This window comes from Entelurus aequoreus, linkage group LG16 (genome assembly GCF_033978785.1).
Source record: "Entelurus aequoreus isolate RoL-2023_Sb linkage group LG16, RoL_Eaeq_v1.1, whole genome shotgun sequence".
Classification (NCBI taxonomy): Eukaryota; Metazoa; Chordata; class Actinopteri; order Syngnathiformes; family Syngnathidae; genus Entelurus; species Entelurus aequoreus.
Genome location: NC_084746.1, coordinates 46444132 through 46463846, shown reverse-complemented (window position 1 = coordinate 46463846; position 19715 = coordinate 46444132). Strand labels below are relative to the sequence as shown.

General features: G+C 38.7%; 1 protein-coding gene across 1 annotated transcript in view; it reads right to left on the bottom strand.

Moving 5' to 3' along the window:
- Positions 1-19715, bottom strand: part of cntnap3 (contactin associated protein family member 3) — a 239670-nt gene that overhangs the window by 118898 nt on the left and 101057 nt on the right. Inside the window, exons 4-5 of the mRNA XM_062023123.1 lie at positions 13333-13480; positions 7082-7285 (exon numbers count right to left, since the gene is read on the bottom strand). Of these exons, the coding sequence (XP_061879107.1) occupies positions 7082-7285; positions 13333-13480 (352 nt within the window). The remainder of the gene's footprint in view (positions 1-7081; positions 7286-13332; positions 13481-19715) is intronic.

Below are 19715 nucleotides of genomic sequence, written 5' to 3'. Positions count from 1 at the left end.
CAAAGCAATCTCCATCCACACGAGTGGAGTTTCCAAAACTGCCTCTGTCTACAAGTAGATGCATACACCATCTGTCATGTACATTTTGTACAATCAAAAGCCTGGTGGCATTGCACCTCTGTTATGTTTATTTTGATATATGAGATTTACATGGTTCATTTAAAACCAGCCCACACTTACACAGAGCCCGGGGAACATTGTGAATCTTTTTTTAAGTGCCTAGAGCGTGCATATACGCGCCTGAGCTGCTAACACATAAAACTTGTTGCATTATAACCAGTTTAATCACCAACATGGTGATGTATGTAAATATGTGCATGTATGCATATACAGTACAAAACCCAAGACCAGTGAAGTTGGCAGAATACAATGATTTGCAAAATCCTTTTCAACTTATATTCAATTTAGTAGACTGCAAAGACAAGATATTTAATGTTCAAACTGAGAAACATAATTTTTTTGGCGAATAATCAATAACTTAGAATTTAATGGCAGCAACACATTGCAAAAAAGTTGGCACGGGGTATTTTTACCACTGTGTTACATGGCCTTTCCTTTTAACAACACTTGGGAACTGAGGAGACCAATGTTTGAAGCTTTTTAGGTGGAATTCTTTCCCATTCTTGCTTGATGTACAGCTTAAGTTATTCTACAGTCCGGGGGTCTCCGTTGTGGTATTTTAGGCTTCATATTGCGCCACACATTTTCAATGGGAGACAGGTCTGGACTACAGGCAGGCCAGTCTTTCAGCATTAATGGTGCCTTCACAGATGTGTAAGTTACCTATGCCTTGGGCACGAAGACACCCCTATACCATCACAGATGCTGGCTTTTTAACTTTGCGCCTATAACAGTCCGGATGGTTCTTTTCTTCTTTGGTCACACGACGTCCACAGTTTTCAAAAACAATTTGAAATGTGGACTTGTCAGACCAGAGAACACTTTTCCACTTTGGATCAGTCCATCTTAGATGAGCTCGGGCCCAGCGAAGCCGGCGGCGCTTCTGGGTGTTGTTGATAAATGGCTTTTTTCTTTGCATAGTGTAGTTTTAACTTGCACTTACAGATGTAGCGACGAACTTTAGTTACTGACAGTGGTTTTCTGCAGTGTTCCTGATCCCATGTGGTGACATCATAGCACCCACCTGTTCCCAATTAGAATGTTCACCTGGGGGATGTTCCAAATAAGTGTTTGATGAGCATTCCTCAACTTTCTCAGTCTTTTTTTTACCACATGTGCCAGCTTGTTGCAGGCATCAAATTCCAAATGAGCTAATATTTGCAAAAAATTACAAAGTTTTCCAGTTCGAACGTTAAATATCTTGTATTTGCAGTCTATTTAATTGAATATAGGTTGAAAAGGATTTGCAAATCATTGTATTCTGTTTTTATTTACCATTTACACAACATGCCAACTTCATTGGTTTTGGTAATGTACACTAACAAGGAGCCAAGGAAACCTCTTGAATGTTTAAGTTTCTCAAGTGCGTGTGCCCGGTGGAGGTATAACCCATTTAATAATATAACGCCCAATTCTCAGATCAGGGGCAGGGGTGTTCTTCAATAGAAGAAGCTTCATACATCGACTGTGAATTATTGCCTTACTGTAGGAAATATTAGCTGTAAATATCTCTGATCTGATTAGAATTTTTTTTATATATATATAATCCATACTCAAGTGGCCTTGTGCAAAACTGCCATTGACTTTTTAGTTTAGATTTTTATTCAGTAGTGGGTTTTTTTCCCCCATATGGTTTATTTGATTTATTTTGAAGAGTTTTATTGCCCTACTCTTTTCTGAAGTGAACCGTTTAGGGCTAAATAGTTCTATATTTGGGACCCGAGGTGGATAAGGCTCAATCCAAATCCTCCCTCTTGCCCTTCTTTTTAGAATAGAATAGAATAGAATGGACTTTATTGTCATTATATTTGCATATAATGAGATTAAGGACTCCAATTGAAGGTGCGGTAGTGGGAACAAATATGGGATAAAAATAAATTACACAATAAATTAACCCTCCCCCTTGGCTTTAGCATCTATTCAGACGTCGCTCGAGTTTAGCTATGTTATCAACCCTCGCCGTTTGCCGGCAGTGATGTCAGATGCAACAAATGTTTGTTTGCTTTCAAGATAATGTAGCATGGGATGTTTGGCTTTGCAGGGCTCTTTTTTTTTATTTCGCCTGTCTACATCAAGAAGAAAACTGACATTTTTTGTTGTCATTTCTGAAGCGGATCGTTTTGAATCTCAGTAAAAATAATGCTATTTGGTGACCGTAGAAGAGAAAGTCAAACACAAATCCAAATAGACAGATTAGATATTGAAAGGGTAAAATAAAAATATTTATGGGTGTAATAATAGATGATAAAAAGAACTCGAAAGCTCATGCAAAAAATATACAACATAAAGTAGCGAGAAACGCGTCAATTATGAATAAAACTAAATATGTTTTGGACCAAAAAATCACTTCTCTAATGCTTGCTTGTGTTACCATATCTGGGTTATTGTGTTGAAATTTGGGGAAATAAATGACAAAAGTGCACTACAGTCACTAACCGTGTTACAAAAAATATCAGTTAGAATAATACATAATGTTGGATATAGAGAACATACAAACACTTCATTTATTTAATCCAAAATACTGAAATTCACTGATTTTTGTACATTTGCAAACAGCCAAAATGATGTACAAAGCAAACTATAACCTGCTACCCAAGAATGTACAACAATTCTTCTCAACAAAAGAGGAGAAATATAACCTTAGAGGAAAATCCAATTGAACACATTTGTATGCACGTACAACACTTAAAACCTTTAGCATATTCATATGTGGAATTAAATCATGGAATGGATTAAGCAAGGAAATTAAACAAAGCGCTAATATGATTCAGTTTAAGAGATTGTTCAAACTACAAGTGTTCACAAAGTACAAAAATTAGGATAAACATCTTGAAACTTTAAAAAAAGAAATCTCATTCATCTCCTAGGAGAACCATAAATTAACTATTTGTTCATGAGAACTTTAATTATTGTGTATATTTTTGCATGTCAAATATGTCTTTATATATTTAAAAATGTTTTACTTACTTATGGTATATTAATTTATTCATTCATGTGTTCACTGTTCTGCTACAGAATCCCCCCCCCCCCCCTCCCCCCCGCACGGTGCGCCCCCTCCCTTCCTGTATCATGACTCTTTTGGACGTCACCACATCAAAAAATCAACACAAGATGTCAAAACGGCCAAAACTGTCAGGTGCCCAGGGAAGAAAAAAGAGAAAAGAAGAGGAGAAACGAGACAAAGACAGAGGTAGCAGGTAGGTAACATTAGCCTACATGAAATTATTTTTCTGTTACAGAATGTGATTGTAACCTGGCTTTTTAGCATTAAGCTAATGTTACATGATTCGGCAATTGCTAATCAATAAATAGCTAGTTCTGTTTTAACGTCGGGTTAATATTGTAGAGGGGGCTAAATTGTTATGGAAAATAATAATGTAACGTTAGGTAATTACAGTACTCCCACCTTACATTCCTCAGGGACATTTGTATTAGATCTTTTAAGCAGGTGTTTTTTGTTTACATTGTTATTGCCTTCTGGTTAGCTAATGTTTGCCCTGCAGGTAATAGTCACTTTTCCACCCCTTTATATATTAGGTATAGTTGTAAGCCTAGTTGTTAAAGTGCACATCATTAATGTTAATTAAGCAATATCACATGAGAGGGAATGCTGTTTTTTAATTTGAGCACTGCTGTGGTTCGGTTAAAGATAATCATAACATAACATTCTCATATAATATGTTAGTTTGCTTTCTTTAAGTAAAAAGGTCAAAGACAAAGCTATTCGGTTTCTTGTGAGTATATACACTTCACTGCCGATGTGGAGGGCGCCACCTAAAATCTTGCCTAGGGCGCCAGATTGGTTAAGGCCAGGCCTGAACGCAGGACATGGACATGTACAGTACAAGCCAACATTTTTGGACACACCTTCTCATTCAATGAATTTTCTTTATTTTTATGACTAGTTGTAGATTGTCACTGAAGACATCAAAACTATGAATGAACACATGTGGAGTTATGTACTTAACAAAAGGTGAAATAACTGAAAACATGTTTTATATTCTAGTTTCTTCAAAGTAGCCACCCTTTGCTCTGATTACTTTTTCGCACACTCTTGGCATTCTCTCGATGAGCTTCAAGAGGTAGTCACCTGAAATGGTTCTCACTTCACAGGCGCCATAGTTTTGATGCCATCAGTGACAATCTACAATGTAAATAGTCATGAAAATAAAGAAAATGCATTGAAATGAGAAGGTGTGTCTGTACTGTATGTATATTTCATCAAAGTAATTTCTAAGAAAAAAGTCTTGTTTCAATCCTGTGCATCAGCAATACATCCGAGCGAGAAATGAAAAACATAACCTGTGTTGACCTCTTACTAAAACGGGAGGAGAAAATTGTTTTCTATTGTGGTATCAAAAGTGGAAATATCATGACTGATTGCAGCCCGTTGAACACATAATGAAGTGATAAAATATTGCACAGCAGTTCTAAACCTCAATCTCTCTCTCTCGTTACATCACAACGCACTGACTCAGAAGAGCTAAGAAAGGACTTTCATCCGCTGTCTTTAAACATAGCTAGAGGATGTAGATAACTTTGGAGCGTCGTCTATAACCGCTTTCCTAAAAAAATGATCACATTACAATGTGGGCAATGTGTGTGTCTTCCGTAGAAACACCAGAAACTGTGCTAAGGTGACAAATGAGATGGCATTAGAGGCAGAGTTAAGAATAAATGCCTCACACAATGACCAATTGCCTCATTTACAGAACAATAGTGTCAAGCTCGGCTGTTCTAGGGGGAAAAGCCAAATGGCTGCCCTTTGGGCATTCTAGTGTTAGGCCATGTCTACACTAAGTCGTTTAACCCCTTAAACGAATAATTATCTAGCCTAAGCCCTGTTTCAGCCACACTAAACCAGCGTTTAAGGTCCCCCTCCTCGGACAAATTTTTACACGGGTAAGTCAGCCGTGTATTTCTTGAATCTGCGGCATTTAGCTTTGTATGGACTCATTGATCGTTTACAAAATGAGTTCGGAGAGGAAGTGATGCCAGAAAGACCGCGCCCCACACAGGAAGTGACGTCAGAAAGAACGCTCCACAGCCAGCTTCATAATAAAGCGGTTTCGTAACTCAGAGGTAAACACTGGAAATATGGAGGCGAGTCATCCAGACATGTACGTGTTTCTCCTTCCTCTACATCAGACCTGGGCATTCTGCGGCCCGCGGGCCACATCCGGCCCTTTGTGCGTCCCTGTCCGACCCGCGTGAGGCCAATCATAAATTACAAAATATATTTAAAAAAGTATCTATGTCGAGTGTGCAATACAATGGTGCTGCTTTTGTTTTGAAAAGCGTTATGTGTATTACTTCCGTGTGGACGTATGCACGTGCGTGATTGTGAGTGAATGTGAACAGCTGCAATCACAGATTACAAAATAAAGTTTAAAAAACATCTATGTCGTGGGCGCAATACAACTGTGCGGCTTTTATTTTGAAAAGTGTGATTTATGTGCGTATGTCCGTGTGTAACCTGTGAGTGAAGGTGCACATGCAGCGACAAGTGATGCACGGTTTACACCCGAGACGCTTAAAAGAGAAAAGTTGATGACGAATGGCGTGTTTTCAACAGGACATGGACTGCCAAGCAACGTTCCCTCTAAGGTGCGCGCCTGCGCAATTGCGCACTGCTCAAGCGTCCTCTGCGCACAGCAAATATATGCCGCGCACCAAATCAAATACCATCTGAATTCTAAACAAAATAAACACATTTATTCTGTGTAATTTTGCAATGCAAATTTGAGTGACAGTGACAACAAGCGGCCCTAATGGTATTCGTCAACACCGTTCAATTGAACACCGTTCAATTATTGTAACGTCTATCGAGATGCTTCGAGGCCAGGAATTATATCGATCACTTTATTGAGCAAAACTGTTTATATTCGGCCATAACCACACCAAAAACATGAGTAAAACACTTCTATCTCGAAAAACTAGTCATTTTCTGCCGTACAAACCAGGCCAAAACCAACTTGTCATCTGTCACCAACACGCATACCATTAAACCACTGGTGCGTTTATGGCCACACAAAAAGTCGGACAACTCAAACACCACACAAAGTTACACTATGACTCCTCAGTCATACGTGTGCTTATTTTACTGTCATTTATTATTAATATTAATTTATTTATATTAATAATGGAATGCTGTTATTAGAGAAAGTTACAGGAATGCACACTTCATCCTATGCTTACATTTCATTGTGCAACATGAGGATGTTTAAGGGGAACTAAATGTGATCTCTGAAAGGGGTACAAATGATTTCCAAAGCAGTGCTTTTGGTATAAAGTTAAGTTAGGTTAAATGAAAGTATTATTATTACTATTAATTATTATTATTATTATTATTATTATTATTATTATTATAATCATTATTATTATTATTTATCTTACGGTATATATCAAAAATAATATTGAGCAAAATTTAATTGAAATATTGTCGATGTGGCCCTCCAGCAGTGCTCGGGTTGCTCATGCGGCCCCCGGTAAAAATTAATTGCCCACCCCTGCTCTACATGTACAGGCACTTGTGGAAATCACATATGAATACCTTAAGAGAAAGCGATTGCAGCTATTTGGGATACAACACTTGAGAACTTTCAGTGTCCAGGTCAGCTGTGATTCTACTTAGCGAAAAACTTTGTCCATTTGTCGAAGGAAAGACAACGAGAATGCAGGCTCACGTTGATTTCAAGACAGCCATGACATTATGTTCTTTACAAGTGTATGTAAACTTTTGACCACGACTGTAATTTTGAAAATATTTTTAAATAGTCTGCAACAAAAAACTCAAATGTATTAATAAAATAGATTCAACACCTTTTTTTTTTTTTAAATGCCTGTACATGTACAGTATAATGGCCAGAGCTTTACCCTGGAACAGACAGATCGAAGAGCGACATCACCCCTTCACTTCTATTTGAGGTGTAACAGTGTTTATTTATGTACGTCGCTGTACCTTCTCGGAGCAGAAGCAACACTTTCCCTCCCTCCAGCTCCAGACTGAGGCCCAGCCCAGACGGTCCCTCAGCTTGCAACAGTGGCCCCCGATTCTTCAGGCTCTTAAAGTTCACAGAGACCTCCTCTTTGGACACCTGCCTCGGCCCGCCGCTCCAACTGTACACCAGACCGCTGCTGCCATCCAAAGACATCACCTCATAAACTGGAAGACAAAGTCAGGATTATTAAGGTGTGTTTGATCCTGTTGGTGGCAGAAAAAATATACATCTAGCATGTCCGTAACTACCATTGAGGACACCGAGGTCATGTCCCCTGTATTATTTTTAAGTGACAAAAAGAAGATGTAATGACTGACTGTAAATGTACTAAACCCAAAACCGGTGAAGTTGGCACAATGTGTAAATCGTAAATAAAAACAGAATACAATGATTTGCAAATCCTTTTCAACCTATATTCAATTGAATAGACTTCAAAGACAAGATAGTTAAGGTTTGAACTGGTAAACTTTGTTATTTTTTGCAAATTTTAGCTCATTTGGAATTGGATGCTTGCAACATGTTTCAAAAAAGCTGGCACAAGTGGCAAAAAAGACTGAGAAAGTTGAGGAATGCTCATCAAACACTTATTTGGAACATCTCACAGGTGAACAGGGTAATTGGAGACAGGTGGGTGCCATGATTGGGTATAAAAGCAGCTTCCATGAAATGTAATACTCAGTCATTCACAAACAAGGATGGGGCGAGGGTCACCACTTTGTGAACAAATGCGTGAGCAAATTGTCCAACAGTTTAAGAACAACATTTCTCAACGAGCTATTGCAAGGAATTTAGGGATCTCACCATCTACGGTCCGTAATATCATCAAAAGGTTCAGAGAATCCGGAAAAATCACTGCCCTACAATAGCAAGGCCGGTGACTTTAGATCCCTCAGGCGGTACTTCATCCAAAAGCGACATCAGTGTGTAAAGGATATCACCACATGGGCTCAGGAACACTTCAGAAAATCACTGTCAGTAACTACAGTTTGTCGCTACACCTGTAAGTGCAAGTTAAAACTCTACTATGCAAAGCGAAAGCCATTTATCAACAACACCCAGAAACGCCGCCGGCTTCGCTGGGCCCGAGCTCACCTAAGATGGACTGATGCAAAGTGGAAAAGTGTTCTATGGTCTGACAAGTCCACATTTCAAATTGTTTTTGGAAACTGTGAACGTCGTGTCCTCCGGAACAAAGAGGAAAAGACCCATCCGGATTGTTCTAGGCGCAAAATTCAAAAGCCGGCATCTGTGATGGTATGGGGGTTTATTAGTGCCCAAGACATGGGTAACTTACACATCTGTGAAGGCACCATTAATGCTGAAATGTACATACAGGTTTTGGAGCAACATATGTTGCCATCCAAGCAACGTCATGGACGCCCCTGCTTATTTCAGCAAGACAACAACAGCGTGGCCTTATAGTAAAAGAGTGCGGGTACTAGACTGGCCTGCCTGTAGTCCAGACCTGTCTCCCATTGAAAATGTGTGGCGCATTATGAACCGTAAAATACGACAACGGAGACCCCCGGACTGTTGAACAACTTAAGCTGTACATCAAGCAAGAATGGGAAAGAATTCCACCTGAGAAGCTTCAAAAATGTGTCTCCTCAGTTCCCAAACGTTTACTGAGTGTTGTTAAAAGGAAAGGCCATGTAACACAGTGGTAAAAATGCCCCTGTGCCAACATTTTTGCAATGTGTTGCTAACATTAAATTCTAAGTTGATGATTATTTGCACAAAAAAAATGAAGTTTCTCAGTTCGAATGTTAAGTATCTTGTCTTTGCATATAAGTTGAAAAGGATTTGCAAATCATTGGATTCTGTTTGTATTTAAAATTTACACAACGTGCCAACTTCACTGGTTTTGGGTTTAGTACTATGTGTAGCACATCTTGTGCGCTGTACATCACCATGCGGTAGATCATCCTCTCTCAATATCGATTTTTAGTCATGCACAGCCCGCTACAACTCCAACAACCTAATGCAAAGAAGTCCACTTTTATTTTAAACATTATCCGATCCGAAATGTGCTGTCAAGATAATATTAACATTAAATGATACTGATGTAACTAATGTAGGTTTCCCATTAATTAAATTGATATGAAACGCCGTCGATACACGTTTGTAATAACTTTGTCGTGTCAGTCTAGTGCCGCACCGCCCAAAATGTAGAACACGCGTTCTGCATAGGGCTTCGCGATCAATGGGGGGCCGTTTTGATATTTTGATAAAAAATTGTACCCCAAACGTATTCCTGGCCACGTCATGCTCTGTCACTGATTAAAATATGAAGACAAATGTTCCGCCTCACTTCCGGTGACTCCGTGGCAGGCTTCATTAGTACTTGCTTTGCAACGCAGAAGGTCTTGGGTTTGAATCCCAGTTGTGGTAGAACATTTGGTATGGTTTTTGAATTTATGTTTTAATAATGTTAACATTGTTTAATGCGCTAAACTTCAGGATAGGGTTGTACGGTATACGGGTATTAGTATAGTACGGCGATACTAATGAATCATATTCGGTACTATACCGCCTTTGAAAAGTAGCGTATCTAGTCGATACTACTATGATTACGTCGATATTTTTTGGCATCACATCTTCTTTTGTTTTTTATTTATTTATTTTATGTTTATAAACTCAGGAAATATGTCCCTGGTCACATGAGGACTTTGAATATGACCAATGTATGATCCTGTAACGACTTGGTATCGGATTAATACCCAAATTGGTGGTATCATCCAAAAACTAAAGTAAAGTATCAAACAACAGAAGAATAAGTGATTATTACATTTTAACAGAAGTGTAGATAGAACATGTTGAAAGAGAAAGTAAGCAGATATTAACAGTAAATGAACAAGTAGATTAATAATTTATGTTCTACCACTTGTCCTTAATAATTTTGACAAAATAATAGAATGGAAAATGACACAATATGATACTGCATATGTCAGCAGACTAAATTAGGAGCCTTTGTTTGTTTACTTCTACTAAAAGACAAGTTGTCTAGTATGTTCACTATTTTATTTAAGGACAAATGTGCAATAAGAAACATATGTTTAATGTACCCTAAGATTTGTTGTTAAAAAATAAAGCCAGTTATGCAATTTTTTGTGGTCCCCTTTATTTAGAAAAGTACTGAAAAGTATGAAAATAATTTTGGTACCGGTACCAAAATATTGGTATCGGGACAACACTACTTTAGGATAGTAATTAAAACAAGTGGACTGTTAGAAAATCATGCTGATTGTCAAAGACACAAGATAAAATAATAATAACAATAATAGATTTTATTTGTAAAAAGCACTTTATATTGAGTAAACAATCTCAAAGTGCCACAGTGTACTACAAAAAATAGCACACGGTTCTACCTCAATCAAAGCTTTTATTATTTATATAGTGCTGGGATACCCATAATTTCAACCTTTCAGAGCTTCTCTTGGGCAACCAACTTTTGACCTCGGTATTTGTCAAATCCCAGTTACGGCCCTGGGGCCGTATTTATCAAGTGTCTTAGAGTGCCATTTTACACTTAAGTCCTGAGAATTTGCGAAATTTAGTCCTACTCTCAAACTTAAGAATAAAAGCTATTTATCAACTTTCTTAAGTCTAAGAATCACTCCTACTCTCCACGATATTTCAGAGACCTTCAGAGGTGTCCTAAGTGGTTAGGAGTTTTTTCTAAGATATTCCTAAGATATTTCTTTATTCTTAGACAAGGGATTCCCTTCCGTGATTGGTCATTTCTATGGACACAGAAATTACGTCACCTAAAATTCAGTTTACGGCATACATACAACACACAAACAATGTGGTCTACATACAACACACAAACAATGTGGTCTACATACAACACACAAACAATGTGGTCTACATACAACACACAAACAATGTGGTCTACATACAACACACAAACAATGTGGTCTACATACAACACACAAAGACAAAGATATGTTTCAAAGGGCCAATTTATTTCAGGCCAGAAAAAATTGACAAAACTATTTTAAATAGCTGCAACATAATGGCACTTTAACTTTAACTCTAAGTAGATAGGATCTTTGATCCAAGACACAACTTACATTTAACTAAAATGTTATTTTCTTTGTGCTCGACAAAAGAAAAATATTGAGAATGTCTCCATGTTAAAAAACTCGACTTCTGGCTTCACCATGATGTCTTGTTAGTTGTTATGAGAGTAGCGTATGTGTGTGTGTGTGGCCCTTTAAGATATGACAACATGTGAGGTGAGTGACGTCAGTGAGTGAGTGGGCGAGAGAGGTGAGGGAGCGGCGACAGTGAGTGCGTGCAGGTGTTCTAGCTTGGTGGATGGCTGCGTCCAATAAAGTCACAAAGTTGCAACAAACCGCCGGTCTCGTCATTCACCCTCAGCTGTAAAGACCCTCTTCCGGGTAAAGTGAAGGTTGTTAGCCCCGAAGTACAGCTCTGGAGGAACGTCTCCCCGGAGCGCTCCAATAAAACACACTCAGGGGCCGTACTTATCAAGCTTCTTAGAGTGCCATTTTACACTTAAGTCCTGAGAATTTGCGACATTTAGTCCTACACTCAAACTTAAGAATAAAAGCTTTTTATCAACGTTCTTAAGTCTAAGAATCACTCCTACTCTCCACGATATTTAAGAGACCTTCAGAGGTGTCTTAAGTGGTTAGGAGTTGCCAGCAGGGGATGGCACTGAGGCGAGAGAGACGTGCGCGAACGTTCAGGGAACGGAACAATGTTTTGGTTTTTTTTGATGACGAGCAGCTGATCAAACGGTATCGTTTAGACAGAGCGGGTATTATTTTTGTCACAGATTTAATACTTTTCGATTCCTTGTTGATTTCTGCATGTGTCTGCAGTGGGCTAGTATATATAGAGCCACCCACACCAGTTTCAAATTAGTTGCCTAATTAATGAATTGGAAAGAAAATGTTATGACAGTAGCGTATGTGTGTGGCCGTGAGGTGAGTGACGTCAGTGAGTGTGTGGGCGATAGAAGAGAGGGAGCGGTAGCGTGAGTGCCCGCGGGGACTAGTTTGTTTTGTATTATTGTGTAGTTTATTGTCAAAATATACACTCCCATTGTCCATTTAAATATTTCCAAGATATTTCTTTATTCTTAGACAACGGATTCCATTTCGTGATTGGTCATTTCTATGGACACAGAAATGACGTCACCTAAAATTCCGTTTACGGCACATAGTAATGTCGTAATTCAGCTCTGAGTGTGACACTTTAGATTCAGTCCTACACTTCGCTGAAAGTGTGAGTAAGACGCTTGATAACTAACTTTTAAGTGCAGCTTTCTGCGAAGAATTTATTTACTCTTAAGTCAACTCTTAGCAGACTTCTTAGGAGTAATTCTAAGAAGCTTGATAAGTACGGCCCCAGATCTTCTGTTTCTAGCCGATACTACATAAAAATAACGTAAAATAACGCAGTAACGCATCATGCAGTAACGGTAACTGAGATACTGTATATAAAAAATAACGCGTTAGATTACTAGTTACCGCCGAAACTAACGGCGTTACGGTAACGCGTTACTTAGTAACGCGTTAGTCCCAACACTGCTCATAAGTCAACTCTTAGCAGACTTCTTAGGAGTAATTCTAAGAAGCTTGATAAATACGGCCCCTGGTCATTAGGGACAAGTTCAGCTGGCGCGATTGTCCGTTATTAACACAGTGAATCCTTCAAAAGTAGCAAGAGCTTTGGTCTCTGAGGACTCAAGAGCACTTTGTTTTCACCTTATATAAATGTGTATATAATGGCATAAAACTGCCGGTTCCCTTAAGGACATGCGTAGAAAACGTGCACTAAAATAAAAAAAAACGAAAGCTGTTACAGTGTGCTGACTTTAGAATAAGATGTCTTGTTTATGTGTGTATAAATAAATACATGTGAGCCAAGAGGGGTACTAACAGCAGGTGAAAGAAGTGAATGTACGTTTTATGGCTGGAACCCAGATGAGATTTGTGTTTGCTTTATGGCTCGCCTTCGGCTAAATAAAATCTGTTGACTTGTGTGAAGCGTTAGTGACTGAGGATTGAAAACCTGAGAGGTGTCGCCGCCTGTTGAAAATGTCATCCATAAAAAAAAAAGTGTGATCTGTTGTTTTCAGCCGAACTAAGTCAAGAAAAACAAATGTTGGTACAAGAGATGTTAGTTTAGCGGCATGTCTATCTTTTATAGCTCTATGGACGTTGGCGGGACTCACTGTAAGGACACCCGTACGTCTCTAGCCGGAGTCCGATGCGTCCGCTCGGGTTCCATCCCAGAGGAATGAGTCGGAGGAAGCGAGCGATGGCCGGCTGCTGCAGCTTGTACAGAACCACACTGTCTGCATTACTGTTGCCTGTAAGAGACTGACAACAATGCACAATAAATACATACAAAAATAAATACAATGCAATAAAAAAAATACAATAAAACTTCAGCAATAAATACTGTCCTCGTTTTCCCCTGACGATTCATTCAGAATTAGAATCAGAATCAGAAATACTTCATTAATCCCTGAGGGGAAATACAAAAATTTCAGCACAATCCCATTTAAGATCAGACAAACGTTACAGAGAGACAAAACAGGATCGCTGACAGGTCTGCCAACTTCCGGCGCCCCTTACAAAGAAGGTGAGATACAGGTAAACAATGGGGGGAGGGGGCGGTCTAAGCCTGGGCCCCTGGAGAGGGGGTCCAGGGTCCAGACTGAGGCCAAGGGAAAAAACAACTCATAGCCATAGCACACATCCCTCTTACATGTGTGTAAGAGGGAAACATCAAAGAACATAAAGGACATTAAAAACCTTAAAAGAGTAGAGCTGATGCAACCAGCCACTTCTACATACAGTGTGTGGACACGGATAAGGTTAGGTGTGATTTACCCTGGATAACCTTATCCGGCTTAGTGTAAACGGGGCCTTAGTGTCTGTGCGGTGTAGAGCTCGGCAGGGTAACTACGTAATACTCCATGTCAGTAGGTGGCAGCAGGTAGTCAATTGCTTTGTAAAAGTCGGAATGTGTCGGGTGAGACGAGGATGATTTGTTGGGATCCCAATATGCAGGCCACAGCGGGAGGCAGTGTGCAGGTAAAAAGGTATGTAATGCTTAAACCAAAAATGAACAAAAGGGAAAGAAAAAGGCAATGAAGCATGGGGATGGCTATGCAAAACAAAAGTAAAACTGAACTAGCTACAAAGTAAACATAAACAGAATGCTGGAAGACAGCAAAAACTTACGGTGTCCACAAAGTACATCCGTACATGACATGACAATCAACAATGTCCACACAAAAAAGGATAGCAACAACTTAAATAGCCCTGCTTGCTAACACAAAGCAGGTGGGGGGAATAGCGCTCAAAGGAAGACATGAAACTGCTATAGGAAAATACCAACAAAACAGGAAGGGCCACCAAAATAGCAGTGCAAGACAAGAACTAAAGCACTACACAGGAAAACACAAACAAACTCAAAATAAGGCACGACGACCTGGTGGAGTTTCATTTTTTTAACGTTTTCTGCTGGTGGTGTGCCTCTGTATTTTTAAATGAAAGAAATGTGCCTTGCCTCAAAAAAGGTTGAAAAACACAGATCGAAGCAAGACATTTTGGACAGTTGTACAGAATGCTTTCAACTTTTGAAAAAATTAGAGGTGCGCGATAAAAATCGGACACATAATTATCAGGTCGATATGAGTTAAAAATTTACTAAAAATTTAAAAGATGTTCCAATCAGGCGAGATTACCCGCACATTGCTGTAGGCGAGACAGGGTGAGCAAATAAAGTGCTCCTTTTCTCCTACCTGCAGCCTTCCCCTCAGCTCATTGTAAAAAAAACAATCAGGTTCAACAAATCAAACCTTATTAGCCACCTGAAACGCCAGCATCTCTACAACAGTGTTTTGTAGGCCTAGGAAGAAGCCTGCACTGCTAAAGAAGCTGCCCCAAAGCCCGCAAAGAAAGGTGTTATATTTCCATTTGAAAAATAATAGATATAAATAAACAATGGAAACAAGCCTTTTGGCTTTTTGTGCCAGCCATTTGTCTTTTTAAAACATTTAATGGTTTCAATTATTCAAGATGTCAATAAACTTCTCAATAAATCAATCAATCAAAGTTGTTGGTATCAGTAGTGGTCTAGAGAAGCAGGAAGTTGTCTGTATCCTTATTGGCTTGAAAAAAAAGTTAATTCCTTGGAAGAAAAATCTGTTTTTAATTTCTAGTGCACAAAACAACGTCCATAAAAGGTATGATATGAGGAAAAAGAAAGATGAAAAAATAAAAATAATAATGACACAAACAAAAATCATCTTAAAAATGAAAAAACTACACAGAAGAAAAAGAAAAATGTCAAGAAAGTGAAAAAAATACCAAATTGATATAGTGTTTTATTGGATACTCAAAGATTATTTAGAAAGAAATCGAAAATTACAAATAAAAACAAAAATGTATCACATGCACAGTGCTTTATAGGACACTCTAATACCCTAAGAAGGAAATATGAGTACCCAAAAACAATACAAAATTAAAGCAAGTCCACACAATTTGGCCGGCATGCATGACGCTTGCGGTCACATCCCACCCAACACCCTGACTCACTATCAAACATTTCAGGAAGATCGGAAAATGTGTAAGAAAGTTTTCACTGCTATAGTTTTCCATCACTCAACACCCTGACCTACCATCAAAAATTCCAGAACGATTGAAGCATGTGTAAGGAAGTTACTACTATAATAGTTTTTCACCACAAGGGGGTGGTATAGGCGACGCAGTTGTCCTGCAGTTGCGTCTCACCCAACACCCTGACCCACCATCACAAATTTCAGGAAGCTTGGAGCATGTGTAAGAACGTTTTTACTGCTATAGATTTTCACCACAAGGGGGCGATAAAGGTGCCACAGTAGTCACACAGTTGCGTCCCACCCAACACCCTGACCTACCATCGAAAATTCCAGAACGATTGAAGCATCTGTAAGGAAGTTATTACTGTTATAGTTTTTCACCACAAGGGGGTGGTATAGGCGATGCAGTCGTCCTGCAGTTGCGTCCCACCCAACACCCTGACCCACCATCACAACTTTCAGAAAGATCGGTGCATGTGTAAGGAAGTATTGGCTATTATAGTTTTTCACCACAAGGGGGCGATAAAGGCGCCACAGTTGTCATGTTGTTGCGTCCCACTCAACACTCCGACTAACAATTACTACACACAGTGCAACTGTTATTGACAACATGTTTACTAACACAAGGAATAATGAAATAATATTAGTTGGTGGTATTTTGATGACAGATTTGAGTGATCATATTCCTGTATTTTGTGTCCATGACAACCAATGTCTTACTGTAGTGCAAGATCCACCAGAGATATATTTAAGAAATAAATCAATAGAAGCTTTGCACACTTTGAAAGAAGACTTAAAGAAACAAAACTGAGATGGAGTGTACAAAGAAGATGTGAATAATGCATACAACTCATTTATGAAAATATTGATTCATCTGTATGACAAGAACTCAAAAATCAAAACTGGAGGCAATGGCAGAAACAATTAAATAAGAAATATTGGATGACAAATGGAATAAAAAATGCTTACAGGAAAATTAATCATTTATATAGAACTTAAAAAAAAAAAAACAAGGACAAAAGTCTCAGAAGGGAGGTACAGAAACATAAAAAAAGAATACTTTAGTCAATTGCTAGAGAAAATAAAGACAACATAAAAGCTACATGGGGAATAACTAACAGGGTTCTAAAAAGAAAAAGCTCACCCTTAAATTCCAAATCATTTCGATAAAGATAATAAAAATGTTTACGACAAAGATTATGTAGTAAATTATTCAAAATAATTTATTTGTAAACATCGGCCCTACCTCGGCTAAACAAATGCCCAAAATGAAAATTGATAACAAAATTGGAGAAACTATAATAGATAATATATATTATTTAGTATTTTTCTTGATAAAGTAGACAAGATTGAAATATTACATACTGTGAAGCAGTGTCCATATAAGACCTCAAACGATTATGCAGACATGAATATGACATTTATAAAGAGCATCATAGATTTAGCTATCGAACCATTTATCATTCATGAAAGGGATACTTCCAAATCATATGAAACTTGCTAAGGTAGTACCACTTTACAAAGGTGGAAACAAACCTGGGTACTCGAATTACAGACCAATATCACTGCTGCCACAGTTCTCAAAGATCTTAGAGAAATTGTTTGCTTTCAGGTTAAATACATTTATTGACAGATCTAACATTTTAAGTAATAGTCAATATGGTTTTGTCCCAATCACTCAAAGGCCTACTGAAATGATTTTTTTTTATTTAAACGGGGATAGCAGATCTATTCTATGTGTCATACTTGATCATTTCGCGATATTGCCATATTTTTGCTGAAAGGATTTAGTATAGAACAACGAAAAAGATTGCAACTTTTGGTATCTGATAAAAAAAAGGCTTGCCCCTACCGGAAGTAGCGTGACGTAGTCAGTTGAACATATACGCAAAGTTCCCTATTGTTTACAATGATGGCCGCATGAAGTGAGAGAGATTCGGACCGAGAAAGCGACAATTTCCCCATTAATTTGAGCGAGGATGAAAGATTTGTGGATGAGTAAAGTGCAAGTGAAGGACTAGTGGGGAGTTGAAGCTATTCAGATAGGGAAGATGCTGTGAGAGCCGGGGGTGACCTGATATTCAGCTGGGAATGACTACAACAGTAAATAAACACAAGACATATATATACTCTATTAGCCACAACACAACCAGGCTTATATTTAATATGCCACAAATTAATCCTGCATAAAAACACCTGCGTGTTTGTTATGCTAGCTCCTAGCTCCTCTGCTAGCTCCTAGCTCCATAGAACACGCCAATACAATTCAAACACCTGATCAACACACACAATCACTCAGCCCAAAAGACCGTTCACCTAACCCAAGGTCATAAAGCTTATATATTTTTAAAAAGTTACGTACGTGACGCGCACATACGGTCAAGCTATCAAATGTTTAGCAGCCAAGGCTGCATACTCACGGTACCTGATATTCAGCTGGGAATGACTACAACAGTAAATAAATACAAGACATATATATACTCTATTAGCCACAACACAACCAGGCTTATATTTAATATGCCACAAATTAATCCTGCATAAAAACACCTGCGTGTTTGTTATGCTAGCTCCTATGCTAGCTCCTAGCTCCATAGAACACGCCAATACAATTCAAACACCTGATCAACACACACAATCACTCAGCCCAAAAGACCGTTCACCTAACCCAAGGTTCATAAAGCTTATATATTTTTAAAAAGTTACGTACGTGACGCGCACATACGGTCAAGCTATCAAATGTTTAGCAGCCAAGGCTGCATACTCACGGTACCTGGTATTCAGCTGGGAATGACTAAAACAGTAAATAAACACAAGACATATATTTACTCTATTAGCCACAACACAACCAGGCTTATATTTAATATGACACAAATTAATCCTGCATAAAAACACCTACGTCTTTGTTATGCTAACTCCTAGCTCCTATGCTAGCTCCTAGCTCCATAGAACACGCCAATACAATTCAAACACCTGATCAACACACACAATCACTCAGCCCAAAAGACCGTTCACCTAACCCAAGGTTCATAAAGCTTATATATTTTAAAAAAGTTACGTACATACGCAAAAAAAAGTTGCGCACATACGGTCAAGCGATCAAATGTTTAGAAGCCAAAGCTGCATACTCACAGTAGCACGTCTGCGTCTTTGTCATCCAAATCAAAGTAATCCTGGTAAGAGTCTGTGTTGTCCCTGTTCTCTACAGGCGTCTGTGTATCGAAGTCAAAAGTCCTCCTGGTTAGAGTCTCTGTTATCCGAGTTCTTCCATCTTGACTGCATCTTTCGGGAATGTAAACAAAGAAGCGCCGGCTGTGTACTGTTGTGGCTGACTACGTTCGAAAAATACGTCCATTTCGCACCGACAACTTTCTTCTTTGCTTGCTCAGCTTCCTTCTCCATAATGCACTGAACATGATTGCAACAGATTCACGAACACAGATGTCCAGAATACTGTGGAATTATGAAATGAAAACAGAGCTTTTTCGTATTGGCTTCAATGTGGAAGGCATACCCGTGTTCCCCGGGCTACGTCACGCGCATACGTCATCCTCAGAGGCGTTTCGAACCGGAAGTTTAGCAGCAAATTTAAAATGTCACTTTATAAGTTAACCCGGCCGTATTGGCATGTGTTATAATGTTAAGATTTCATCATTGATATATAAACTATCAGACTGCGTGGTCGGTAGTAGTGGGTTTCAGTAGGCCTTCAACAACAACAGCAATAATTGATTTGGTAGAATACATTTCAACTACAATAGATATAAAACAATATTTAGTAAGTATGTTTGTAGATCTTCAAAAAGCATTTGATACGCTGGACCATAAGTTATTATAGGACAAACTGTACAAATATGGAATAAGAGGAGTGGGTCAAAAGTTACCTGAAGGACAGAAAACAGTTTTTGGAAGTTAACAATAGAAAATCTTCCTAACATATTGTTAGTTGTGGCGTACCACAAGGATTGGTCCTTTGACCAATACTG